Source organism: Labrus bergylta, chromosome 12 (assembly GCF_963930695.1).
Source record: "Labrus bergylta chromosome 12, fLabBer1.1, whole genome shotgun sequence".
NCBI classification, from domain to species: domain Eukaryota; kingdom Metazoa; phylum Chordata; class Actinopteri; order Labriformes; family Labridae; genus Labrus; species Labrus bergylta.
The window spans coordinates 18,114,761-18,138,372 of record NC_089206.1 but is presented as its reverse complement, the minus strand read 5'-3'; the positions used below and the strand labels follow the sequence as shown (position 1 = coordinate 18,138,372).

At 42.4% G+C, this 23,612-nt stretch overlaps 1 protein-coding gene across 4 annotated transcripts in view; it reads right to left on the bottom strand.

Moving 5' to 3' along the window:
- The window catches only part of samd11 (sterile alpha motif domain containing 11), an 83,850-nt gene that overhangs the window by 11,541 nt on the left and 48,697 nt on the right, over window positions 1-23,612 (bottom strand). For all 4 annotated transcript variants that reach the window (XM_029277050.2, XM_020632328.3, XM_020632330.3 and 1 more), the window contains exons 4-6: window positions 18,093-18,202; window positions 9,123-9,215; window positions 4,291-4,455 (exon numbers count right to left, since the gene is read on the bottom strand). In XM_029277050.2, the coding sequence (XP_029132883.1) occupies window positions 4,291-4,455; window positions 9,123-9,215; window positions 18,093-18,202 (368 nt within the window). The remainder of the gene's footprint in view (window positions 1-4,290; window positions 4,456-9,122; window positions 9,216-18,092; window positions 18,203-23,612) is intronic.

Below are 23,612 nucleotides of genomic sequence, written 5' to 3'. Positions count from 1 at the left end.
CCCCTCTCTTGTTCTACAACTACCTTCTTCCTCTATCCCTGCCTTGCCCTTTCTTTCCACCTTCTGCCCTCTGCCACTCGCCTCATCCCACTTCTTCACCTCTCCTCCCCTCCCTCTCCCCCTCTCCCAGCAGACCCTGTTCTCTCTTGCCGTCGTAGGAAAAGAGGCCTCATCATTATCAGCCAGGCCAGGCCACACCAGGAGACAAGGCTTCTAATGAGAGAAAAATCCATCCTGCTCTCTCTCTCTCTCTCTCTTCTCTCTCTGCCGCAGTCTATCTAGCCTCTCTCTCTCTCTCTCTCCTCTTTCCCCCGCCTCCCCCCTTTTTTAATTAGACATATCCCGCGGGAGCTAGGGGCCATTTCCGCCGCCGGTACGGGTGTGACGTGGGTTTGTGTGTGTCTGTGTGATTAAGGTGCTTGTATGTGTGTGCCTCACAGTGCGTTTTTTTTATTGTGTGTGTGTGTGTGTGTGTGTGTGTGTGTGTGTGTGTGTGTGTGTGTGTGTGTGTGTGTGTGTGTGTGTGTGTGTGTGTGTGTGTGTGTGTGTGTGCTAGAGCAGTTGAGCAGGCGCCGGGCAGGGGGCGGGAGGGGTGAAGCGACAGATATTAATGCGGCCTAGCTCCGGTGTATCGATCTGTTTGCTGCGCCAGGCCGCAGGGGACTCGGCTGGCGGCAGACAAGTGTGTGTGCGTGTGTATTTGTGTGTAGGTGGATCGGGGAAGAGGGGGTGTGGGGGATTGTGAGAGATAAGGGAGGTATCAGAGGGAACTGAAGCCCCAGAGCACACTCACACATACACAGTCTGTTGTGCACTTGCATACATTTTCTGGAATGACAGGGTAGAAGATTTGACCTCTGTGAGTTTCTTTCACCTCACTGTTAATTTCATAATAGTGTGTCAGGTAAAGCAATTTAGTATCACACTGTCATGAAGTTGGGGAGCTTCTAGCACCATCTTTATATCCTTCAGCAGCCAAAAGATCAAACATAAAAGAGAACCTAACTTTAGGCTCATGTCCATGTTGTTTAAAAAAAGAATAACATGCTGGAAACTACACATCACCTCTAAAGCAATGTAACAGTACCTTCGCTAGACTTGCACCAGGGCTGTAAGAAATTTCCCAAGTCCTCTGAGAGCTTTGTTGCTGTGTTTTGCCAGAGCAATAGACTTTACACAACTTTGGGTAGACTGAGTAAAATTATGATTAGTTAATCGACTTTGATAAGGGCCACAGCCAGAAAAATACAGCTGAACCTCTCAAAACAAGACCTTTTGATACAACCACAAAACAAGCATCTGGATCAAAAGGTCATGTTATTTCACAGGTTAAGGAAAAATCAGATTTTTTAAATACCTTTTTTAAACAGGAATACCTAGTGCGAAAAGAAGATTTTGGTATCTGGGTCCTACCTTGACATGTTTAATGAGCTATTTTACCCTTTAATCCCAGATCATACCCACTGTATAAAAAACACTAGGAAAATATATTTTTGCTAATTATTTCCTTCAATTTCTATTATTTTATTTATGTTTGTAAAAGTTTACTCAAACACTGGGTTCAAGTCCCCTCCCCCCACCTCTCAAATTCTCTTTCATGTGAACTGAGATGAGCAGGATCACCTGGGGCTCTGCCCTTCTCTCTGTCTGTGTGTGTGTGTGTGTGTGTGTGTGTGTGTGTGTGTGTGTGTGTGTGTGTGTGTGTGTGTGGTACTCAAATGCAGAATTTCCCCTTCGAAAGTCTTCGTGTTGCAGCTGCTCTAATGCAAGGGAGAGTCCCTCAAACTGCACATTTGAGACCTAATTGAGGACACACAAACACTCACTACCAGTTTACCGCTTGGACCCATCCTGCATATCCCTCTACTGTGCCACCCTTCTTTTGTTCGTCCCTGGAGTTGGGCCCAAAACCCCTCCGTTAAGCTGGGTTCTCTCAGGGCAAGAATACAGAGATGTGCTGCTCTGATGCAGCTTGGCCAGCCTCAAGATGGAATTGGCCGAGTGGCAGGTACGCAAAAGACAACATACATCCGCAAATGTGCAACATTCACCAGAAAAGTAAGTGTCTTTTCAGGAAGGAAGAGGTGTTGTGAACAGCCTAATGTTTCAATTCAGAAAAACTGCAGGAGACAAAACAAAAGCACAACCCTTCCATGAGCCCCTCTCTTTCATCTGGATGTCCACCCCCACCTCTCTTTTTCTGTTCTCTCCCTCACTCTGCTTTCATCATATGAAGAAGGAGGGAAAGCCCTCCTGGCTATTTCTACACCCCCAACTCTCAACTTCCCTTCTCTTCTTATGCCCATCAAGTCCAGAGAGAACCTCTCAAACAACACCTTGCACCTACACATTAATACACACATCCACACACAAGCACACAGAGTTCCTCCTCACCCCTGCCTCTTTCACGCACACACTTTAATTTTCTGTGCCCAACACTTCAAACACATGAAAGGATGCTCTGCCGGGACCAAGGCTAAAGGGAAAGTTGGAGGTAGGGGTATGGAAAGGAAGGCATTGAGGAGGGGGTTTAAAAGCAGTGTCTGAAATGGAAGCGTATAGGAGAGATGATGGAGGCGGTTGGGGCAGCCCATGGGGGGATGAGGAGGGGGTCACAGAGGCCCCATCTTCGACCAGGTCAATGTCAAGGGGCTCTCACCGAAGTGATTCAAGTCAGCCTCTCAACAGACCTAAACAGCCATCCCTCTGTCCCACCTACCAGATTGTTTTGAACATCTTAAAAAGCTCTAACTGCTACAATGAGAAACTGGGTTGTGAAGCTAGAGTTATATTAAGTCTTCTGTTTAAACCAGTCAGTCAGTGGACAGAGGGGGGAAGTTGCCAGGTGTGAAGGAAAACAAACACTAGCAGTACCAAAGGCCTGATGCCCATGGTTTATCTTCTGCTTGGAGGATCTGAGACACAGAAGCCAAACAGCCGATGTGTATATCTTATAGTGACATACACGTCACTATAAGGAAAATCTAAACCTGAAGTTGTGTTTTTGATAGAAGTTGTTGTTTTCCATTTCTATTTTTACTGCTGCTCCATCGTTAACGTTCCCCTGGTTTCTCTTTACCTTAAGAAGAAGAGAAACCCTTACCTTTCTTACTCCAGAAGAATGCACATGTGCAGAATAATGGATCATGTTGAACTATCAAATGATTTGGATTGTGGAGCTGAAGAAAGGGAGGGAGTATATCTGTAATGCAACAGAGCGTCTGCCTCATGCCAGCAAGTGTTCTAGAAAAGGAAGCCAATGATTGGACTGCACCCTTGGCCATAAAATCCCCACAATGCACAGCCTTTTGCTTCAAATTCCTCTAAGACATGGGGAAACGGCAATTAAAGCATTTATAGGCTTCGCCCCCTAGATTTGCAGCCAGCAATTAAAAATCATTACTTATCAAATAAAATAAAAGGAGCTTGAACTACAATCTGGCAGAAGCATTGATTTGGTTTATGCCGCTGCAAAAGAGCTCATAAAGACTTGTAGGACTAAATTTTACATTTCCAACAAAAATGTGAGAAAAAGGTGAATGTTTAATGGCAGACACAGTGAAGTGAATATTGAGCCAACGTATAAAATTTAAACCATGTATCTCTTATTTCCCCTCTTGCTTATCAACCTACAATTTTCTTAAGCTAGAAGCAGTGGGTTTTATGTGTCTGTAGAAACAGAGAAAAACTGGTGGTTTCCAGGGTGTTTGGAGATTTAAAGGGTTGGCAGGCGGCCAATGAGCTCATGGATCAATTGTGGCGTTGATGCATGCGACGGCTTGTGGGTGTTAACATTGGGTTGCCGTGGTGGTCAGAAATCACCCTGAGTGACACTTTGACACCGGGTGGGCAAGCACCGCAAATAGAAATGTCAGCTGTCTCCATGGTCAGGTTTTACGATGGCAACAGTGTGGCACACCTTAACATGGCACCTTGAACACAGCGCTACACTCCAAGGTTACAAAGTAGCTCTGCATCTCACTGACATGGTGACAGGTGATGGAAAAGGGGATTTCTTTTTTTACAGAAGCTTGTGAGGTACTTCACAAGAAAACTCTTAACAATTTAAAGTAAATATCAAGTTTATTTAAAGTAACTTTAAAGTTCCTCTTGAAACCTATATTCTGAATTTAAAATGTGTGCTGAGGTATTAATGGAGTACCAGTGATAACCAAGATTACTGCAGATGTTAAAAAGCTAGTATGGTGACACTGAGGATTGATCATGACCAGACATACACACATACAGTACTCTCATGTATATCTACAAATGCAGAGCCTGTGGACTCACCGTGGCCGGGGAGACCCATACTGCTTGCCAGCTGGTAAAGCCGTTGTTGCTGCTCCTCATAGGACCCCTGCTCGCTGAGCGCTGACATCATGCGCCTGTAGTGCTCCTCAGGGCTCATGAGGCCGTGGCTGCCGCCTGCCTCAACCACCGGGCTTTGGGAGTTCTCTGAAGAGAGGGCGAAAAGGACACATTGACTGTCAGCATCCAACAAATCAGAGATGAATACTTATAATACAATAGCTAATGATTTACATTTACCTCCATGACAGTCATGGTTCTTAGGAATCTGACTTAAGTACAATTAAATCAGATATGCGGCTACAAACAGCCTCAAGTCAAGTCAAGTACTCTTTATTGTCATTTCAACTATATACAAATAGACAGTGAGATACAATCATGTAACCCTAAATCAAAAATTTAAATCCCAAAATCAAATTTCAGGACATTTCTAACAGAGCCCAGCTGTAGCTATGCAAGGTATATTACCAATTTAGCCCAAAGGCCTAAATCCAAGAATTAAATCTAATACTTGAATATTGGTTTTTTTTTTACATGGAGTTAATCTACTGCTGCTTAAGAACTAGTTCACATTTTTGCCTGTACTTAATATTTAAATATAAACTTTTTAATTGGTACAACCTGAGCTTTACCATTTGCTGGGAGGGAATATTTTTTGGCCATATTTTAATGTTACCATGATAAGACACTTGTTATTTAAGAAGCAGAAAAAACATTCGGTTAAGTTTTTCATTTTTACACCACAAAGTGTAAAACTGAACTGACAGGTCATCAAGAGTGGTACAATACAGCTCATGTGTTTTATTTTTTGTAGTTAACTCTCATTAAGGAATTACTCTCCCAATAGTCCAGATCAGCAGGAGAGGATAAAATACCAGCACAATATGGGATTACCTCAGGCTCAAAACAGTTTTGTTCCATTTCATCTTGAGGATGAATTTAACATGATTGTTTCATATACGACACTTAAATATCACATTTGCATACAAACCAAAGTTAACTAACAAAATACTGGTTAAAAGTGAGAAAAGGTTAATATGCAACAACTCTTTCTTTTCTTTGTACGTTCAATATTCATTAACATTAACCATTTGAATTAATAACTTAGAATTTATCTTTGCAGAGTCTTAAGGAAATGGTCAATTTCTCCATATCATACATATCTTTTACAATCACCCTTTCTTTTTTTTTAGCTGTTCCTTATCTAGCCACTTCCTGGTTATTGCTTTTTTGCTTCCTACTGATTTTTTAGTATCTATGTCTGCACTCTGACGTTCTGGCTTCCATATCAGCCATCGCTCATTAAGAATAATAACTATGAAGAGAACATCTCTTTCGGTAGCGCTGTACAAAAAAAGTCAGTCAGTGCAAAGCGTGTCCCCTCATAACCGCACTTAGGTCTGGGACCAAAACACAGCAGCTGTGAAGGGGAACCGTTGGGGATTACAGTAATGTATTTCTCTTTTTTATGCAAGTAACAAATAACACCTTGTGTGTGAACTACGAAAAAGGAATTTCAAGAAAGTAAAACAGATTTTATGGGGGAGATTAGTATAGTCAGTCCTGTCAATCTTAATCTTATTTTAAGAAAACAGATCTCATTTTGTCTAAATATGATAGTCCAGCTAATATTAGGCTTGATTTAACAAACCATTAAAGTAGTTTATGTAATATCCCAGCAGAGCTCCATGATTACATATTCGTATGTGAAGGGTTAAATCAAGTTTATGTTTAACAATCTCTCAGTGGCTGAAAGAAGATGATTTTACTATATTTGGGAATATTTAGCTTCTTTCTAGCAGAGATGTTTTTGCAATATGTATACCATTCATTTGATGAGTACTGCTGTGCGGTGTTTATGCTGTGTTAAGAGTTTGGAGGATGATGTGTTGAATTATATCTTATAGCAGTCAGTCACCACACTTATCTCCTTGCTGACCTCCCCCCTCCCTCCCTCTGTCAATAGTAACATGATCTAAGGTAAGGGCGGTGGGGGGTATGGGGAAGGTGGTTAGGGAGTTAGAGGAGGAAGAAAGAGGGTGAGGAGGAGGAGGGAGAGACAGAAGAAAGCCGGGGTTATTTTTACCACCTCCTTCTCATTGAAACCTGAGCCTGGCCCCGGGCAGGCGAGCAGGAGTGGCGCTGAGGAGCGGAGGTGTTGCTGCTGGTGCTGGTGGGGGAGGAAGCAAGCATCTCTGTCTCCACCGCCAAGCTCCAGCTAATCCACCCAAGGTCCTCAAATGTATGTATGTGTGTGTGTGTGCGCAACTAGTCTGTGCCTGTCTAAAGTTTTCTCACTCTCTGAACACAGCGGGGGACGCCAACTTCGCAACAAAAAGAAAAACCATCGTCGTTTACACAGCATCATCCAATCTCTCTAACTCCATCCAATGCTACACAGTCCGTCTTGCTCTCTGAATCTATTTTTATTTTTTTTTTACATCTGTTTCAGTCATTAAGAGTTAGCTTCTGTCACTAACTCAGAGGTAAGAAGTATAGTATATACAGTATAGAAACACACTTGAAGGTGCAGAGTAGGGTTTGAGTACAGACAAAGCTCAAGGTTAAGACGCAGGATCAAGTGTTTATAAATGGCTTAATTAAATGCATCTCCCTGAACAGCAGGCTCCACGAAGAAACATACACAAAATAAAAACACACAAGCCCCATTTGCCTTAAAAGGAAGCAAAGCCTTACTCCACAAACAGACACGCACACAGATAAACACTCACAAACCCACATCCACAAAAGCCCATGCATCTTTCAGAAGCAGGGATGTGTCTGAGTAAGACTTTAATGGCCAGAGATGGGTATACAAGAAGAGGCTCCAGGCTGGGCTCCTGTCAGTCAAAGGTTATACTGAGGGCAAAGGTCAACACCAGACTCAGGCTGAGCTCTAATCAATCTGACATCATAACACATTTACACCAATGCTACCCATCCATTTTTAAACAGTAAGACAATCATATTTTGATGTTGAAATTTATCTGAGTTATCTGTCCAAGCTTGTGTGCTGCAAATGTTGTTTGGCAAGCTTGTGCTTCAGATGTGTGTGTCTTTGTGGATGTGTGTGTATGTGTATGCATGTTGTTCTGGTGTCTTCAGAGATGTGGTGAGCTGCCCTTGGTTTTGTGGTTTTGCCTGCTGTATAATGCATCATTCAGGAAGTCTTTCTTAGGAGCCCAGAGGGAATGGCCCAGTAGCTTTGCCGGCTCCAGGCCTGGCGCCCAGTTTCACACTGCATGAAGTAGATATGAATAATAGAGGACAGTGACCGGATTGATGCGCAACAGAGCTGCATTGTCTTGCCAGGGTTTGCCTTCTAAAGGTCCATAATTTATGTCGTTCTCTTGTTATCTGTAGCAGATTATCAATAAAGTGTGTATATTAAGAATCAGCTGCAAATATGTATAAATCCTTTTCTGATTCTGTAAGCAGAGGCTATAACCTAAGATATTATATAATTTAGATTATATATCACTACATAAAGAGCCTCAGAAGAAATTAAGAGACCATTTCAAATTTTCCTAAATCAGCATCTCTTCATGCATGGTAGCCATTCTCCTCCAATGTCTGTTTGATTTGAACAAAAGCACACTCCATTATACTAATGGAGGTACTGATTTGGGGATCACCTGAAAAGTCCTCAAGAGTGACAGAGCATCACTCAAAAGCAATGTGAAAGACCAGTGGAAAGAATGTCCAGATGCATGATAGCTGTAGTTGAAATTCAGGGTTATTCCACCAAACATTGATTTCTAAACTTTTTCTAAGTTAAATAAATCAGTTTTCTGTTGTTTAAAAGTGATTATAATGTGAAGGTACAATTGTTTAGTGAAGGCAAAGATTCGTACATGTGCTGTTGAAGAGTGCGTTCTGAGGGCGGATGAAGATCTGATAGTTCACTTCAGACCACATACAGAGGTGGTCTGGTTTATTAGTGTTAACGCTCTTGTGTCCTGGGCCACATTTGGCACCGCCCACTCTCCCTGTATCCAAACAATCACGTGGAGCAGCCTAACAGACCATTATCCTCTCATGCATTACTAATTTAAGATTTCTCTTGGATCTACCTGTTTCTGTCATGCAACATCCCTGACTACATTATGGACATGATATGTCCTGTGTTTCAGTTCATGATCAATGCCTACACATGCTGTAAAAGACGCCAGGAGCGTTTATTTATTTTAATGTAGCGCAGTTATGAGATGTAATGCAGATCTGTGTGTTCATTGTTCCTATCTTGTTGTCCTCTGCTGTGCAGTCTTTCAATTCAAAGATTCATATAACTGAAAAAAGTTTAATATCACGTCATCTAATTCTGTGATGACACAATCTGCTCTGCTGCTCGTGCAATGTGTGTGTGGTTGTTTGTCATCGTCATTAAAGGCTTTTTCAAGTCTTATGAAGTAGACTGAGGCTCTGTGTACATTAGCATCTGAAGCGGGAAAGGGAGACCCCATCACAAGTGGTCGATGGAGACGAAACGATAATGCAAAGTGTAAACACCCGTACTTAAGTGTTATCCTCTTGCGATCCAATCACCCAGGATGGATTATTGCAAGGTATAAACAGGGCTCCTGTCTGTATCTGTGAAATGCAGTGTGTGGGTGTGTGTGTAGACACACCATCACACTAACCCCACAAAAAACAGCAATATTAATTTCTCCATCTGCAGTTGTTAACGCTTCTCTTACACTATAACACTCAATCATCTTGCATTCCTTTAAAATAATTTCACCCATTCCTTCTCTAAAGATGCTTGTCTGCCACATCTGTAACGTCTTAACACAAAGTACAGCATGAGGTTTTACCTTTGGGGGACACACTGCGTGACTTCTTACTGTCAGAGGGACACTCGCTGCTGCTGTTAGGAGAGAAGCTCTTCCTCTTGCCTAGAAGGTCATCTGTGAACACAAAGAAAGAGGGACAGACAGTCAGAGAGCAGGCTGAAGTAAAAGCCTGATATCAACACTCTGCTCTACCTGTATACATGACAGCTGCTTTACACATGCAGAGTTAGAGGAGTGAGAAAGAAAAAGGGCCACAGAGAAAGAAGTGAAGGGGAGAGAGAAACAAGCCACTGGTGTCTAGAGATGTGCATGTTCTGTCAGATATAAGAGGGGCCTGCACCGTTGTGGATGACATATTTGCCCAGCTCATTCCCATGTGTGTGGATGTGTGTGTGTTTGTCTATTTGAGGAAGGACGGAGGGCTCTTTCTGCATCCTGCATTGTCTCTTTCCAGCTGTCGGTCCTCAAATGTTATCAGTCAGTACATTTACATGCACAGTTAAGGCAAGCTACCGTTACAGCTCGATTAGGACATTTACTTCGAATACTGTGATTGCCCTGTGTATATGTACCGATGGAGAATCAATTTATTAATGAAGAATGTTATGCTATGGTAGGTGGCGATATGGGCTGACCTTGCAAACAAGTTAGCAACTTAGCAAACGGCAAAGAGGTGGTTGGACGTAGAACCGTGAAAATATTGGACAACTGTACAGCTCTTTACATTTCATTATTACTCTTTGCACTCTTTGCACACTTTGCTGTGCTAAGCTCTCATGAAGTTTGACTTCCGGGTTGAAGCCCGGCACAGGGCGTGGTGCATGAGCAAAATGCTTAGTCCGGTTTGGGCCTGTTTGAGGTGTATTCATGTGAGAATGAATCGTTCTCTAACAGCATTATCTACGTGTGTTAGTCCAACTTTGAGAAATTCAATTTAACATTTCACCCGGACAAACATGTTTACATGTATTTTAAAAGCCCAGTTTTAGTCAGACTAACGCAATAAATCAACTTTTTTCCTTTACTCACTGTTCTTCCTCCCTCCCTTATTTTATTTTTTGTCTTTTTAAAAATGTCGGAACAAAAGCTTCAGAGTGATCCAAAGTGCATAAGAGCCTCTCAGCTGCTTGAGAAATGTCTCTCATCCTGCTTTATGTCTGTATCATGTCTTTATTTTTCAGGGTTTTCTTTGTAGAAGCACAGCAGCCACTTCCTTCTCTCTTGTTGCTGTCCCCCACTTGAACACACTTCTGATCTTCATATCTCATCTCTCCATCTGTTTCCTTCTCAACTCCTCAAGGTGGGTATGAAACCTCCTCACAGCAGAAGTTCTCTATCTCTCCTGCCCCTCCCTGCCTCCACCTCCTCCTCCCCCATGCTGGCCTCCCCTGACGCCAAAGAGGAGCATCCAGTGTACAATTACTGCACCTCCTACTACCTCTTCCTCCACCTTTCCTACCCTCTCATCCCTCCTTTCCTTTCCACCCATTTGCCTCAACCCCACCCCACCCCACCCCAACCCCCCCAAACACATCTCAAATCAATACGGGCCTAATCAGGGAGGGAGGGGATGCAGAGCACATCGCACGCAGCGCCGGCAGGAAGGAAAAAGCTGTTTGTCATTGCTCTCCCTCTCGCTGTCTCTTTCTTTCTCTCTTTCTTTCTCTCTCTTGCACCTTGCTTTTTCTCTAACTCAGTTTATTTCTCCACTCAGACAGCAAAGCCTTTCTCTTTTTTTCTGGTTTTGTCTCTCTCACTTCTCTGTGCATATTTTTAGGGAAGGGGGGCGTATTTTACCCTCCCTGAAGGAGAATGGTTCCTTTCTCTTTTCTGTCTCTTTTTCAACGAAGCAATTTTTCATAATTTGCACAGCATGTGTAAATAGTACAGAGAAATGATGAACAGAGGTTAAAGTAAAAGAGACGTAATTTCATGGCAGTACCAGAGCAAGCAACATTTCTGTCATGTGTACACTCTTGATTTTATTGTTACCTTAGCAACCAGTGAACGGTCAACAACTGAGATGTAGCGCTAGAGTGGAGTCTGACCTTAACCTTTAACCCATCACCCAAACTTATGTTCTTTCTTCTCCATAACAAGGAACAGATATGAAGCGAGGGAAAGAGACGGATAGAGACTTAGACAGGACTCAGAGGATTTTGTTGGGAGCCCTGGTGTTGATGAGAGGTCGAGCGAGCAAACGATGAAGGGAGAGAGAGGAGGTTCACTAATGATCCAGTGTTTGATGTTGCCTCTGAGGTCCAGAAGAGATCCACTTCTTATACTATCCAAAGGAGACAGGGAAGTGAGGGGGAGGGGCACTAATGGACAAGTGCATGCAACCTTAAATCCCCCCCACACACACACACACACACACACACACACACACACACACACCACCACCACCACCACCACACACACTTTTCTACTTCTTCTGTCATCTCCATTATCATTCCCCATTCTGTGTTTCTTCTCATTTTCAAATATTGTTCAATACATTTCTTTCACTGGTCTCCATCTATGAAACATTAACAAAGAGAGAGAACCCCCATTAGTTAAAGCCCCTCTCTTTCAAAACACACACACACACACACACACACACACACACACACACACACACATACACACACATATGCTTACACCCACACCCGGAGCCTCTCATGATCAAACACACACACTTGAGCCGTCTCTTGAGCAGACCTCACTCAAGACACCGCGTCTCCTGAGCCAGTGCCCAAGGGCCAGAGATTTGAGGGCGGAAAGCTTTTAAAGCCAATTAAATGGGGCTTCTTAGAGCACCGGCGCTCCCTTTTAATGCCCAGCCCTGAGCTCTGCTAGCGTCTATGCTAACCCTTTTACTCCCACTAACAACGCTTACAGTCTACTTTGGTACCCAGGGAGATTCCCTATCACCTGCTCGTTAATATAGACGAAGAATTAGCGGTTATGGATTCAAGAGTTTTCATTTTAGTTTAAAGTTTTCTCTGTCAAAAATATTTAATATTTAAATGGAAATAGCTAAAACTGCTATGATAAAGCAACTTTGTTTTTGCCATTCAACATCAGAAAACAGTCTCCAGGCTAAACACAGAGTATTGCAGCCATTGCCTCTGTTCCATTTACTAGTTAACCTCCTCCTTATCTTCCGTTTCTCCCACTGAGAGAAAAGAGGGACGAAAACAGAGGAATCATATAGAGAAAGAGGAAACAGCAGGACCTAAACCACTTCTCTTTCATGTGACACCACCAGGCGAATCATCAGGCAGGGGAGCATTCCTCTTTTTCCCCCAACTCTCTGATTTCCTCTCCTCCCTCAAACTTTAGTCCGCTTCCTCTCCTCTCTCCATCCCATGGAGCGTGGTGACAGCTCAGACAGCCAGACTCCTTAATTCCTCTCTTACTCCGTTAATCTGTCATCTTTATCAGGCTGGGGAGGGGGGGAGCTGTGAGAGGAGGGGGGAATGACAGGCGGGGACGTGGGGTGGGCCGCCAGCCGCAGCCCCCCGATCAATCTCCACATTACAGCTGACAGAATGGTGCTAATAACTTATTGATCCCCCCTCTGTGCGCCGGGGCCTCCGCCGGCCCTGAAAGCCCTGCCATTGATTGGCTTACAGGCCGATGCAGCTGGGAAAGAGAGGGGAGGAGGGGGGAGGGCTGATGGCGGCTGATGGAGGTGCTTCTGCTCACGCTAAGGGGAGGATGCGCCACTTCTGACACGTGCACTTACACAAACAGCAACATAGCTGCTCTGTTTGTCATGTTGTGACTTTTTAAAAGGGAAGGGAGAACTCAAGAGGGATCGGAAAGAATAACACAATTAATAAAGAAGAATGGTAAGGAAACATGATTGTGTGGACAACTGACTAAAAAATGTCTGACCATTAAGTGTAAAAAAGGTAAATGGTAAAGGACTTGAGTTTATGAGACTGTAACAAACAAAAGCCACTTTGTAACTCAATCTAGTTATGCTTCATGATAAGAACCTACAGGCTATGTAATGTGTGTTATAAACAGTCATTCTAAAGGCCATTTGTGTTTTACTATAGGTCCTGTTAAAATCATCTGGTCATTAGGTGGTAATGCACAAAAAGAGATGATTCCAGAAGTAGTAAATTGTCCAGATTATCAGGTTTTAAATAATTCACCGGTTTAAGATTGTGCCATACGATGCAATTTATTACGAATTAATCAATAAAAATGGACATAAACAAAACCTCTCAGTACTCTAAAAAAGTGTTTATCAGTTAAAAATCAGTTAATCCTGGAAGCAGGCGGTCTAAGTCTAACCTGCGGCTCCATCCCTGCATGTCATTCCCCATTGTCTTTCCCTGATGACCTACTCTGTCATCTATACTGTCTAATAAAGCACATTACAGACCAAAGTATATATCTTAAGACAATAAAGATTGCTTTATATATAAACAGTTGTGTTATAACTTTTTATATGATTTGGTGAATTTGGTGAAAATCGATCTACTGATTGAAAATAATAATGATACCTATGTTCTTAATCACATGCTGTTTTCTGAGCGATCTCAGAAAGATAGTTTGTAGAATCAATAGACTGAGAACACATCACTGATGATGAGTCCAAGGGCATCTGTAGGATGTATCTTTCATCGTTAGTCAGTGTTGCCTAAAGTAGAAGACCATCAGCACAACCACTGATTGGAGAAGCTGGCCACAGTATCAACATAGATAGAAGCTAGGCCTGCCACTCACTGTATTATATCAGCAATTTATAGAAATTACAACAATTCATGAATATGACATCACAACAAAATGCATTTCACAGTGAAGACGAAAAGATCGTCTTAAAAACCAGAGTTAATAGGAAAAAACTGACTTGGAGTCAAGACAGGATAAACAAAGTAAAGGGAATGTTCTGTGGTTGTGTCTTTTCATTTCAGTATTTTGCACAATTGCCATGCTCTTCAGCAAGAGTCTACGGGGCTTTTTAACAGTGGTTTTACAGTATGATCTACAGAGAAATGTAAACAGTCTGAGTGTTAATATTAAAATTTGGGGCAGCTAGCGGTCTAAAGTCTGCAGTAAACAAAATAATAATAATTTTATATAAATATATATATATATATATATATATATATAGCACACCCTGAAACTAATATTGATTTTGTTAGGTCACACATTAAGAGCGATTTAATCAAATCTGCACAACCCATCAATAGTCGTTCATAACTAAGCATTTGTGTAGGAACTCAAACCAGCTTCACCAAGGGTTCATGTTGACCATTGATATTTACCTCATAAGGCCTTAATTCAGATAAAAAAGTTATCTATTTAAATGCACTGCTTGATTGTAAAATCTCTAATAGTGCTTTCAAAAACCTTGATATTTCGAGGGTTAGCCGTATGTGTGAACAGCCACATTTTTCACTTTATCTAGAGTTTCTCCTGCCAGCCCCCTAGTATTTTTTCAGCAGAAAGTCAGAATGAGCTGATGTGAGAACACAGCAGGATATAGTCAGGAGAATTCATCTCAAGGGAGGGGCAGGTGACGTTCACTCACTGTGAACAGTGCTGTGAACAGACTGTCTGCATGTGTCCGGTTTGATCTCCACACACGTTATTTAACTGCTGCATTTCATTTGTGAACAACTAGATTAGGAGAATTCCAGGGGCAGTCTTCCTGGAATTCTCTGTATTATAATACATATGTGAAATCAGCTCATGTCTCAAGCATTCTTGCAAGAATTCTTGTGCTCACAGTACCTTTTTCAAAAATATGCATGTTAACATTCTAATAAAAACACCAGTTAAGTCACAGGCCAGTAAAGGCTAAAATACAACCTTCTTAAATTCATACTTGTGTTTGTCTTACATCGAGTTTTAACAGAGAAACAAACAAATTGTTTTCATCTACTGACCATGTCTTGACAGTTGAATTAGTGCATTGTATTAATAATCATAAGTAGCGTTTTTGTTATGGCAGCAAAATGACATTTCAATGAAGCGGGGGGATGTTCTAAAATATTTACGACCAACACTTCCTTTTAGCTTCTGTTTAATTGAGCTACTATCCCCAGAAATCCTGGAGTGTTTACTTTTGTTTAAAATTGCTTTTTAATACTAATCATGTTATAACAAGCTGGTAATACTTTAAAAGCAATCCTTGCTCACAATCAGTTTGGAGGGAAAAAGTCTTGCACAAACACGCTGGGCTGCAGATTCACACGCAAGCAAACATCTAAAACCAGGCATTTAAAACCACACACGGAAAAGTGTACATGTTGAAACGAACACACACACACACACACACACACACACACACACACACACACACACACACACACACACACAAATGTGCACAAGCCCCAAACCACTGCTACAACTCCCAACCACACACACACCGACAGGCTGTAACTGCCTCTGGGAGTCTGAGTGCAGGGAGCAGAGGAGAGAGAGTGTAGCAGTCCAAAAACACCTTATCTGCCTGTTTGAGTCTCCGGTCTGACCACAGAGCCACGGTTTACAGTCTCCACAGGCAGCCAGACTATCAGCGTCGGCGCCCCTGTTCTCTCCCTCTTTCTCTCCCCCTCCCTTCCCTCCTCCCTCATCTAACGGAGCCTCTGAATAGCCAGCGGCTGGGGAGTGAAGAGAGGGAGGGAGGGATGGAGAGGAGAAGAGAAGGAGGGAGGCAGACCTCCTGTCTGTCCCTCAGATTTAATTAACGGCCCACTCCGGCGCAGAGACGACCCAGCAAGCCTGCTTCTCTTTCCTCCTGACCCACACACACGTGCATACACACACAAACACACAGAGCCATCCGCCGCCATAGCTGCTGCCTGCCCTCCCCTGTTACCACCACCGCACTCATTCATCTCTCTTTCCTCTGTCTCTGTATGTCCAAATGTTTCTCCCATCAGTGCATCTCTGTCTCTTATTTTGCCCTCTTATTTCTCTCCTGCCTTACTCTCCAACTTTCAGATTCTCTCTTTCGACAACTCCCTGATAGACTTAAAACGCTTTTAGAAGATACGTCCAATAGGACAGCTGACTGACAGAACAGTGTAAACACAATATCATAGCAAGCGAGCTGTGTTTACCATCTCATCCATCCCAACGTCAAATAATCCACTGCTTTTAAACTTCATACACCCACGTGTGTATTTAGACGCAAATTTGAACCTGTGTTGATTTCGCGTGGGCACGCATCTGTATAACTGTGTTAAACTGTGTGTTATTTGTGTGCAATTGTGTGTTTGTGAATGTGCGTGTGTGTATAATTTCACTGGCAGACAGAATTAGAGCCAGTGGCTGATCGGATTGGACTTGTTTACAGACACAGAGCGAGCCGCTTAGGCAGCGCCTGTTAAATCTCCCTTTAATGGTCAACCGGACAGATTTTTAGGGTTTTGGACCCCCTCTGGTTTAGGCCACACGGTGCTCACCCCCCTCTTCCATAAAACACCACCCACCCACCTCTATCTCAATCTTTGTGTCTTTCTCCATTAAGATAACTACTCAGGGCTCTGATTTCTCCATTTAGTTTATCAGCTGATTAGGCCGGTATTTGGGTGGAAATCCGTCGCAAACCAGGGTTTAAGACACTGGCTGGGCTGGCTGTTGAGCAGTCTAATACCCTCTTCCACCCACCCTGGCTGATATCAGAGGCACCGTATGGACAATTAATCTGGCAGACAGAAAGATGAGCGCATAGAGAAAGAGGGTTTGGAGGTGCTAGGTCTGGGCTGATTATGGCACTTGGTACGCCTGCGTCTAATGGTATGAGAAGAAATAGGGTCAAACCCTGGGCAACAAAACAAAACAAAAACATAGGAACGCTCATTATATATCATATCTTATATCATAAAAAATATATATATAATATCTTTAAAGCTTACTATGATATTTTCTTTTATACATAATATCTTTACTATAATATAAAGTACATCTATCTAATGTATCAGTCTGTTGTATTTGCTAATGGGCTGTATCCAATTCAACCAATTTTCATATATACCATAAAAATTATTTCATTAAGTAATAAAATTAAATACAAGTTAAATATGCAATAATATTTTGATTATTGTGTGTGGAAACTCTTTTTGGTGCCAGTTAAGCAACGTTGCCCTCAAAATTAGGGACAGCTTTGGCTCAGAAGATGGAGCGCAAAACCAGAAGACAAATCAGAAGATCAAGGCTTCCATCCCCAGCTCCTACACTCCCCTCCACCACTAGTCATACTTACTCCTTAAATAGGCGGTAAAATCCCAACTAGCAGGTAAGCACAGTCTATGCCACACGTTTGTGAATGGGTGAACGTGGCATGTAGTGTAAAGAAATCTAAAAGTCAGATGACTTTTGTGTGTTTTATGAGCACAGTCCATTTATCAGTCCATAGTGGGACTCAACACAATATATAAACATGTGTCATTAACTAACCCAAAGAGTCAGAAACAGGTGAAGTTGGCTGATATCAGTAAAGGCTGTTTTATAACCATATGTCTTTGATTGCACACTATCCTCATACAAGCTTCTTGACAAATAGCTGTGATTAAATGCTTTCTGTGTTCTGTCTGTAAGCTTTAAGAAAGGCTCTTAGTGCACACACACACACACATATACACACACACACACACACACAAGCCCTGTTCCTCTGCTCACATGAAACTGGATTAATGGCAAACAAAGCTATTTATTCAGAGGTAATTTAAAACAGGGGGTTTAACAAAAATCCTAGAGTGCAGAAGAGAATGTGGGAAGAACATTAAGTAATCAACTTGAGAGCGACCCCCAGGAATGAGTAATAAGCTTATGTTAAATTCCCCCAATCACACAAATTAGAGCAAATTAAATGGGTAATGGAACGTTTACATATGTTAGAGGAGATGTGCAGAGGGATATATCAGCAGCACAGGGGCAAAGGAAAAAAGAAAGAGATAAAAAATAAAAATAAAAAGAAGAAAGTATTCTGTCCAACCTTTAAGTACACACAAATACACACGCCTTCACTGAGGGTCCTACCTGTGTGTCCGGAACTGGTGTTATGGTCAGAGTCTGACTGGCCCTCAGGCATCCCGTGCTGTCTGGTGTGGTGCAGGTTGGAGATGATTGTAGAGAGGTCACTGTCACGACTGTAACACACAGACACACATACAAACACAGGGAAAAGAGGATTAACACGTTTAAAAGCAGCCCCAAACAAACTATATTCCACAAAGCAATCCAAACCAGTTCGTGATAAAGCAGCAGAGCGTGAATTCATACTATTTCACACTCTACTTACCACACAAATCCTCCATCCAGAAAGCACTGTCCCTCTAAATTGCATACCTCCACACAGACTCAGCAGCTACAAGTGGCTGTTCTGTCAACTGGCTCTTAGCTGTGAGGTGTGTAATACATTCTGACAGACTACCGCATCCAGCACTTTTGGGTCTCATCCCTGCTCATCTTCCACGGTAAGATGTATTAACAAACATATTCACAACTCATAAGTAGTTTAGAAGCTTAAAACCTGATTAAAGCTCATTTTTAAATCAGGCTGCCAACAGCTGTTAAAGAGAAATAGAGCAGTAGAATAACATGAAAACACAGATGGCAAAATTAAAAAAGCGTAAGCGATTATTTTTCACTTGTTTGTGATGTCATTCCTTAATGAATGTGTTTTCATCCTTCTTTTTCATAGTCATTCCTTAATTCAATAACAGGTCCTGTTCAATAAAACTGTCCACAAGTCTGTCCCTACCCTTTAGCACCCAAAGAAGGTGCGGTATGAGGGTTCTAGAGATTAGGCCTGGTTGGAGCTGCTCTGCCCTTCCAAATGTTCCACCAGTCTCCTGTCTTACCTCCCCACACCATTGGGCACAAACAAACTGTGTCATTGAGGTATTTCATTTGCAATCTGATTACCATCGTGATCACATTAAATGGCATAATGATGGGAAATCAGCGCTTAAGAGTTTGAGAAGACTAAAGCAGCTGAGCTGTACAAGTGTAGACAATGTAATGGCAAACAGCTTGTGTGGAGAGAGAGCTACACATTCAACATGTTTTAGCCTAAATTCTAAATTATTATCTAAATAATATATTGGTAAATGATTGACATATTGTATATTCTGCATGGAAGAGCGTTCCAGAGCACCAAGCCCGTTTAATACATTTTAATTTTACTTTATTTACAGAATTGGTTTGTAAACACATTATTTAGACATGGCAGTTTGATGGTGTCAGCAGCCTCCCATGTCAGCAGGAATTTTGTTTATAGGCTTAACTGGCAACTTTATTGAAAGCAGAATCATCTATGAAGGGGGTCTGGTGTGACACAGCAAGCACAGTTTATGGGACAGAGGCAGTGAATGGTTCTTAGCTGCCACCACGATGACGAGGCCACACTGTTTGCGGCTGCTGGATTTGGGTTTTTACAGTCCCATGATTACAGGCTGCTGCTGCTGTAATGTCAGGCTGTCGGTCGCCAAGCTGTTTCCACACGCTAACAGAAAAGATGAAGGAGAAGTGTGTGAAGGGCTTTAATGCTGGCCATGCTGGCTTCACCAGTCACCTTTCAGTCGCAAAGAAGTACTGACTCAGAAAACGGTCTCAGACAAAACAGTCACAACCTGTTGCTTAGCGAAGACGCACTTGATTGGACTCAGGCTGAAAACTTTTTGGACTAATGATAGACTTCTTTTTTTGGGAGAAAACTTGCCAAAATTAGTAGCTGTCTGTGTCAGAGAACTCAGTCGTTTTCTCCAAAAGGAAAATGAGATGCAGGGAGGGTTTTTAAATTGTTTTTCAAGTCCTATAATGATGTATCTGCGTCATCCAGTGTCTCCAACAAACACAAATAACACAAACTTCAGTAACACGCTCCTATGTGAGAAACTGCTGCAGGGTTTATCTATCGGCAGACTGAGTTATAACACCACTCTTTGTCTATCATTTAAATTGATCATGATAATGCAATCCTGAACTTCTCAGAGAGGTGATGGGGTTATTATCCTGTGGAGAAGTGGCCGCTCTAAGCCATGAACGGCAAGGGCGTTGTTAGTGGGGTAATTAGCGCACTTTTTCCGAGCTGTCCCGCCTTGGCTTGGGCTAATGAGGGCCTAGCCCTATCTCCACCCACCTCTGCCCTCCCTCAACTCCCTCCCCCTTCTTCTCTGGGTTGAGGCAAGGTCATACTCAAGCCCGGGAAGATGAAGGAGGGGGGTGGAGATGGTGTTTAAAACCCAGTCACCTGAGTCAGCGCTCCCTCAGGAGCTCCTGCGTTAGCTGGGAAGGACGGGAGCCTCAGAGAGGATGGAGGGGGGTTATATTGTGGCTGTTGGGCTCGACAGATAAGAGGGACATGAGCTGGCTTCTTATCACACAGGTGCACGCCGGAGACAATCATCTGATCCTCAGCTCATCCCCTAACTTGTCAATACTGGCCCATCATCCCCGTCCGCAGGTCAGACACACTGACCCAGATAGCAGGATAACTAATATGAGTTAATACTCAAAATCTGTCATGGATACTATTGGTATCCAACATTAGATGTCTAAAGTAGGAAAGTTTCCTGATTAAAGGCAGGAAATATCTGACAGGATCAGAAAAAAAGCCAAAGAATCCAGCCAACCATTTGATTTGAAACATTTTGGGCTTCAATGGCTCTTCTACATTCTTGAATCAGGTGTCTTCACAATTAAAATAAAATAAAAAACAGAAAAATGTTGAGGATTTAAGTAGATATTAGTAATTTGTTGTGGCTCATTCTTTTGTTAAGAAGATGTTGTGTTTCCCTCTACCATTACAATAAGTTTTACTATTCAAAATGTTCCACGCCACATGAAAAGCCTCTCCTCCTGGCAAAGAGAGGCGACTCTGTAAATGCCCAGTAGTGGCCTGCTGTGGCTTTGGCACGCGGAGCTGAGGTGGCGGGGCTGGAGGTCACAGTGTGAGCTGGCAGAAGCTGGCAGCCCAGGCACCCTGACGCCATGTCTCACACCACCACTGGGAAAGTGCTGACAGACAGACAGCAGGGAAGGTGGAGGGGGAGAGGGAGAGAGAGGAAGAGAGACAGAGAGGAGAGAGCGACCGAGACAGAGAGGAGAGAGCGACCGACATAGGTCCCACTAGCTGTGTATCATCTAATGCTCGCAGGGTCACTGTGCACCCGTCCTCTGCTCTAACGTGGTCTACTCTAAAAGTAGAGGTGGCTCACTGGAACATTCCAAACCTTCCAGGCAATACGTAACATCTGACAATAGGACTGAACAAAACATTGTTTTAACATCACAACGGTCTATGTGCAATACTCACATCCAGGATGATGTCGATCGTTTGACTTGAGACATGTCATGTTGCCACTTTTCTATTTTTTGAACTAAACAAAAAGTTTCCATTACTTATTCACATCAAAAGTCTGTCTGGTATCAACTTCAGCGGTCACAGAACTGACCACTGTGCATGCAGTTATGAGTCCGTGTGTCCCTTCATGTAAAATGTGGACATACAGGAGACGCTGCTGCTGTCATACACTCCGGCATGATGCTTGAGGCAGATGCTCCTTTACGTGAGGCAGATTTAAATTGAGAGTATTCCAGATAACAAGTATTTGTCTGGTAATGCTGTGGCTACAGTCGAAGGCTGGATCCAGTGTGTGATTAAATCAGGAGACGGTTTAGATTTGAAATCAGAAAATGTCTTTAAGATTCAAAAAATTCAAAGTATGACTGTTAGTTTGAAATGAAATACATGTACAGGTATATACAAAGAAACTGCATTTCTCTGGTTACATTTTTGGTTGTTTAAGATAAAAAATTGCAGTATATATCGCAGAAAGAAAAAATATCCTAAAGTCATTTTTTTTCCAATATTGTTCAGCCCAATTCAACTACCACTGAAAAAAAAGGTATGGACTGTTTACAGATTAGTACTGTACTTTAGAGTACTGGTCATCTGATGTTCCCAGATAACTATTAGGAAATATTCATAATTTGGAACACACAATGCTCAAAGCAGGAATAGGGATGTATTTAAAGTACTTTCATGTTTTTTTCTGATTCATCTGAGCAGGGATACACTATTGTCATGCTGCTCACAGCTGGATCGAAAAGCAAGCCGCTACTGAGAACCCTGCAAGCAGAGGGGCTAATGAATAAATACAGAAATAGATACATAAATAAGTAAGAGTAGCCTGGCTTCTCTTCTCCTTTTTGTTACTCTGCTGTACTGGCTGACATAATGTCAATAAACCAGCCATGGGAGGTAAAAACACAAGTGAAATAGAAGCCCACTGTGTGTCACGTAGGCTTTACAACTGTAATCCACGCATTTTCTGGTTTAGCTGTGAACGTCTTCTACTCTTACACACTGTCCTTTTTTTGAGATTGTTTTGTTTTTATAGCTAGCCTACTTTTTCCTTTCCCACTTTAAAAAAATAAAACAAAAGGTTTTTAGGTCATGTTTACAACAGGGTGATTCTGTGCCGTGGCTACTGTACGACAGCACAACGTCAACTGATGTCAATATGGCAGCACATGCTAAAGGTTTACCACGATGTTCTTTCCATGCAAACACCAAATCTGAGTCTTAGTTGTTGAAAATCCACTGACCATCTTTTCATTCATCCTGTATCTTGACTGGGAGTTGATAAAGAAACACTGCTCTATTTGGAAACCCAATGTCTAGCTGCTAGCCAACACCCAATCAGCTACTACGTTGCTGTGACTTTGTTACCATGGTGATTGAGTGTAAACAATGCCAGAAATCGTGATGCGGAAAGCTTTTCTAGAAAGTTATAAAACCACCAAGCTCACTAATTAGTGTTTTGGGGGGAGAGCCGTCCCTGACCTCTAACTGGCACAAGGCAATGACACAGTCGTTCAATAAAGCCAGAGGACAAAATGTCAAATGCAATAGGCATACAGAACCAGCACAACATCAGTGTATTCCTTCCTCTGTGGCTATGATGCAGATTATGGGAACCATCATTTAAAACCATCATCTGCCCCGTCAGCGGGGGTAACGTATAAAATCCATGGAGGTTGCCGGATAATTACCCAGACTCTGTCAGCACTTTTCAATCAAAGCTTTGTTATCTACGGCCAACTAAAACAAACACTATAAGGTAGCATTTGTTTTGCCCCGGCGTATAAGACAGTAAACTCTTAAGTTACCTCCATCAAATATTTAGACCCTCAGATGAAATCCATAAATCTGCGTAAACAAGTCCAAGTCAGATAAAAACAATCTACAGCACTGATACCACGCTTATGATGAACAATGGTGAAAAGAAAACTACATTTTGTTTCCTGTGTGTTTTAACAGTTTAGAAGACAAGAATCTTTAATACACACCTTTTTCTAAAATCATTATTTGATTGGCTCCGTGGCTCGGCTTTTCGGTCACTAGATATTATGTGCTTATTCAGCAGAAGCGGGGATCAATGCAGCACAAAGTAAACTAATTGTGCATAGAGCTATGAACATTAATCTGGTTTAGAGAATTTGGCAGGTTTATGATGAACCCGAGAAGACGTCAGGATAAGAATGAAAGGA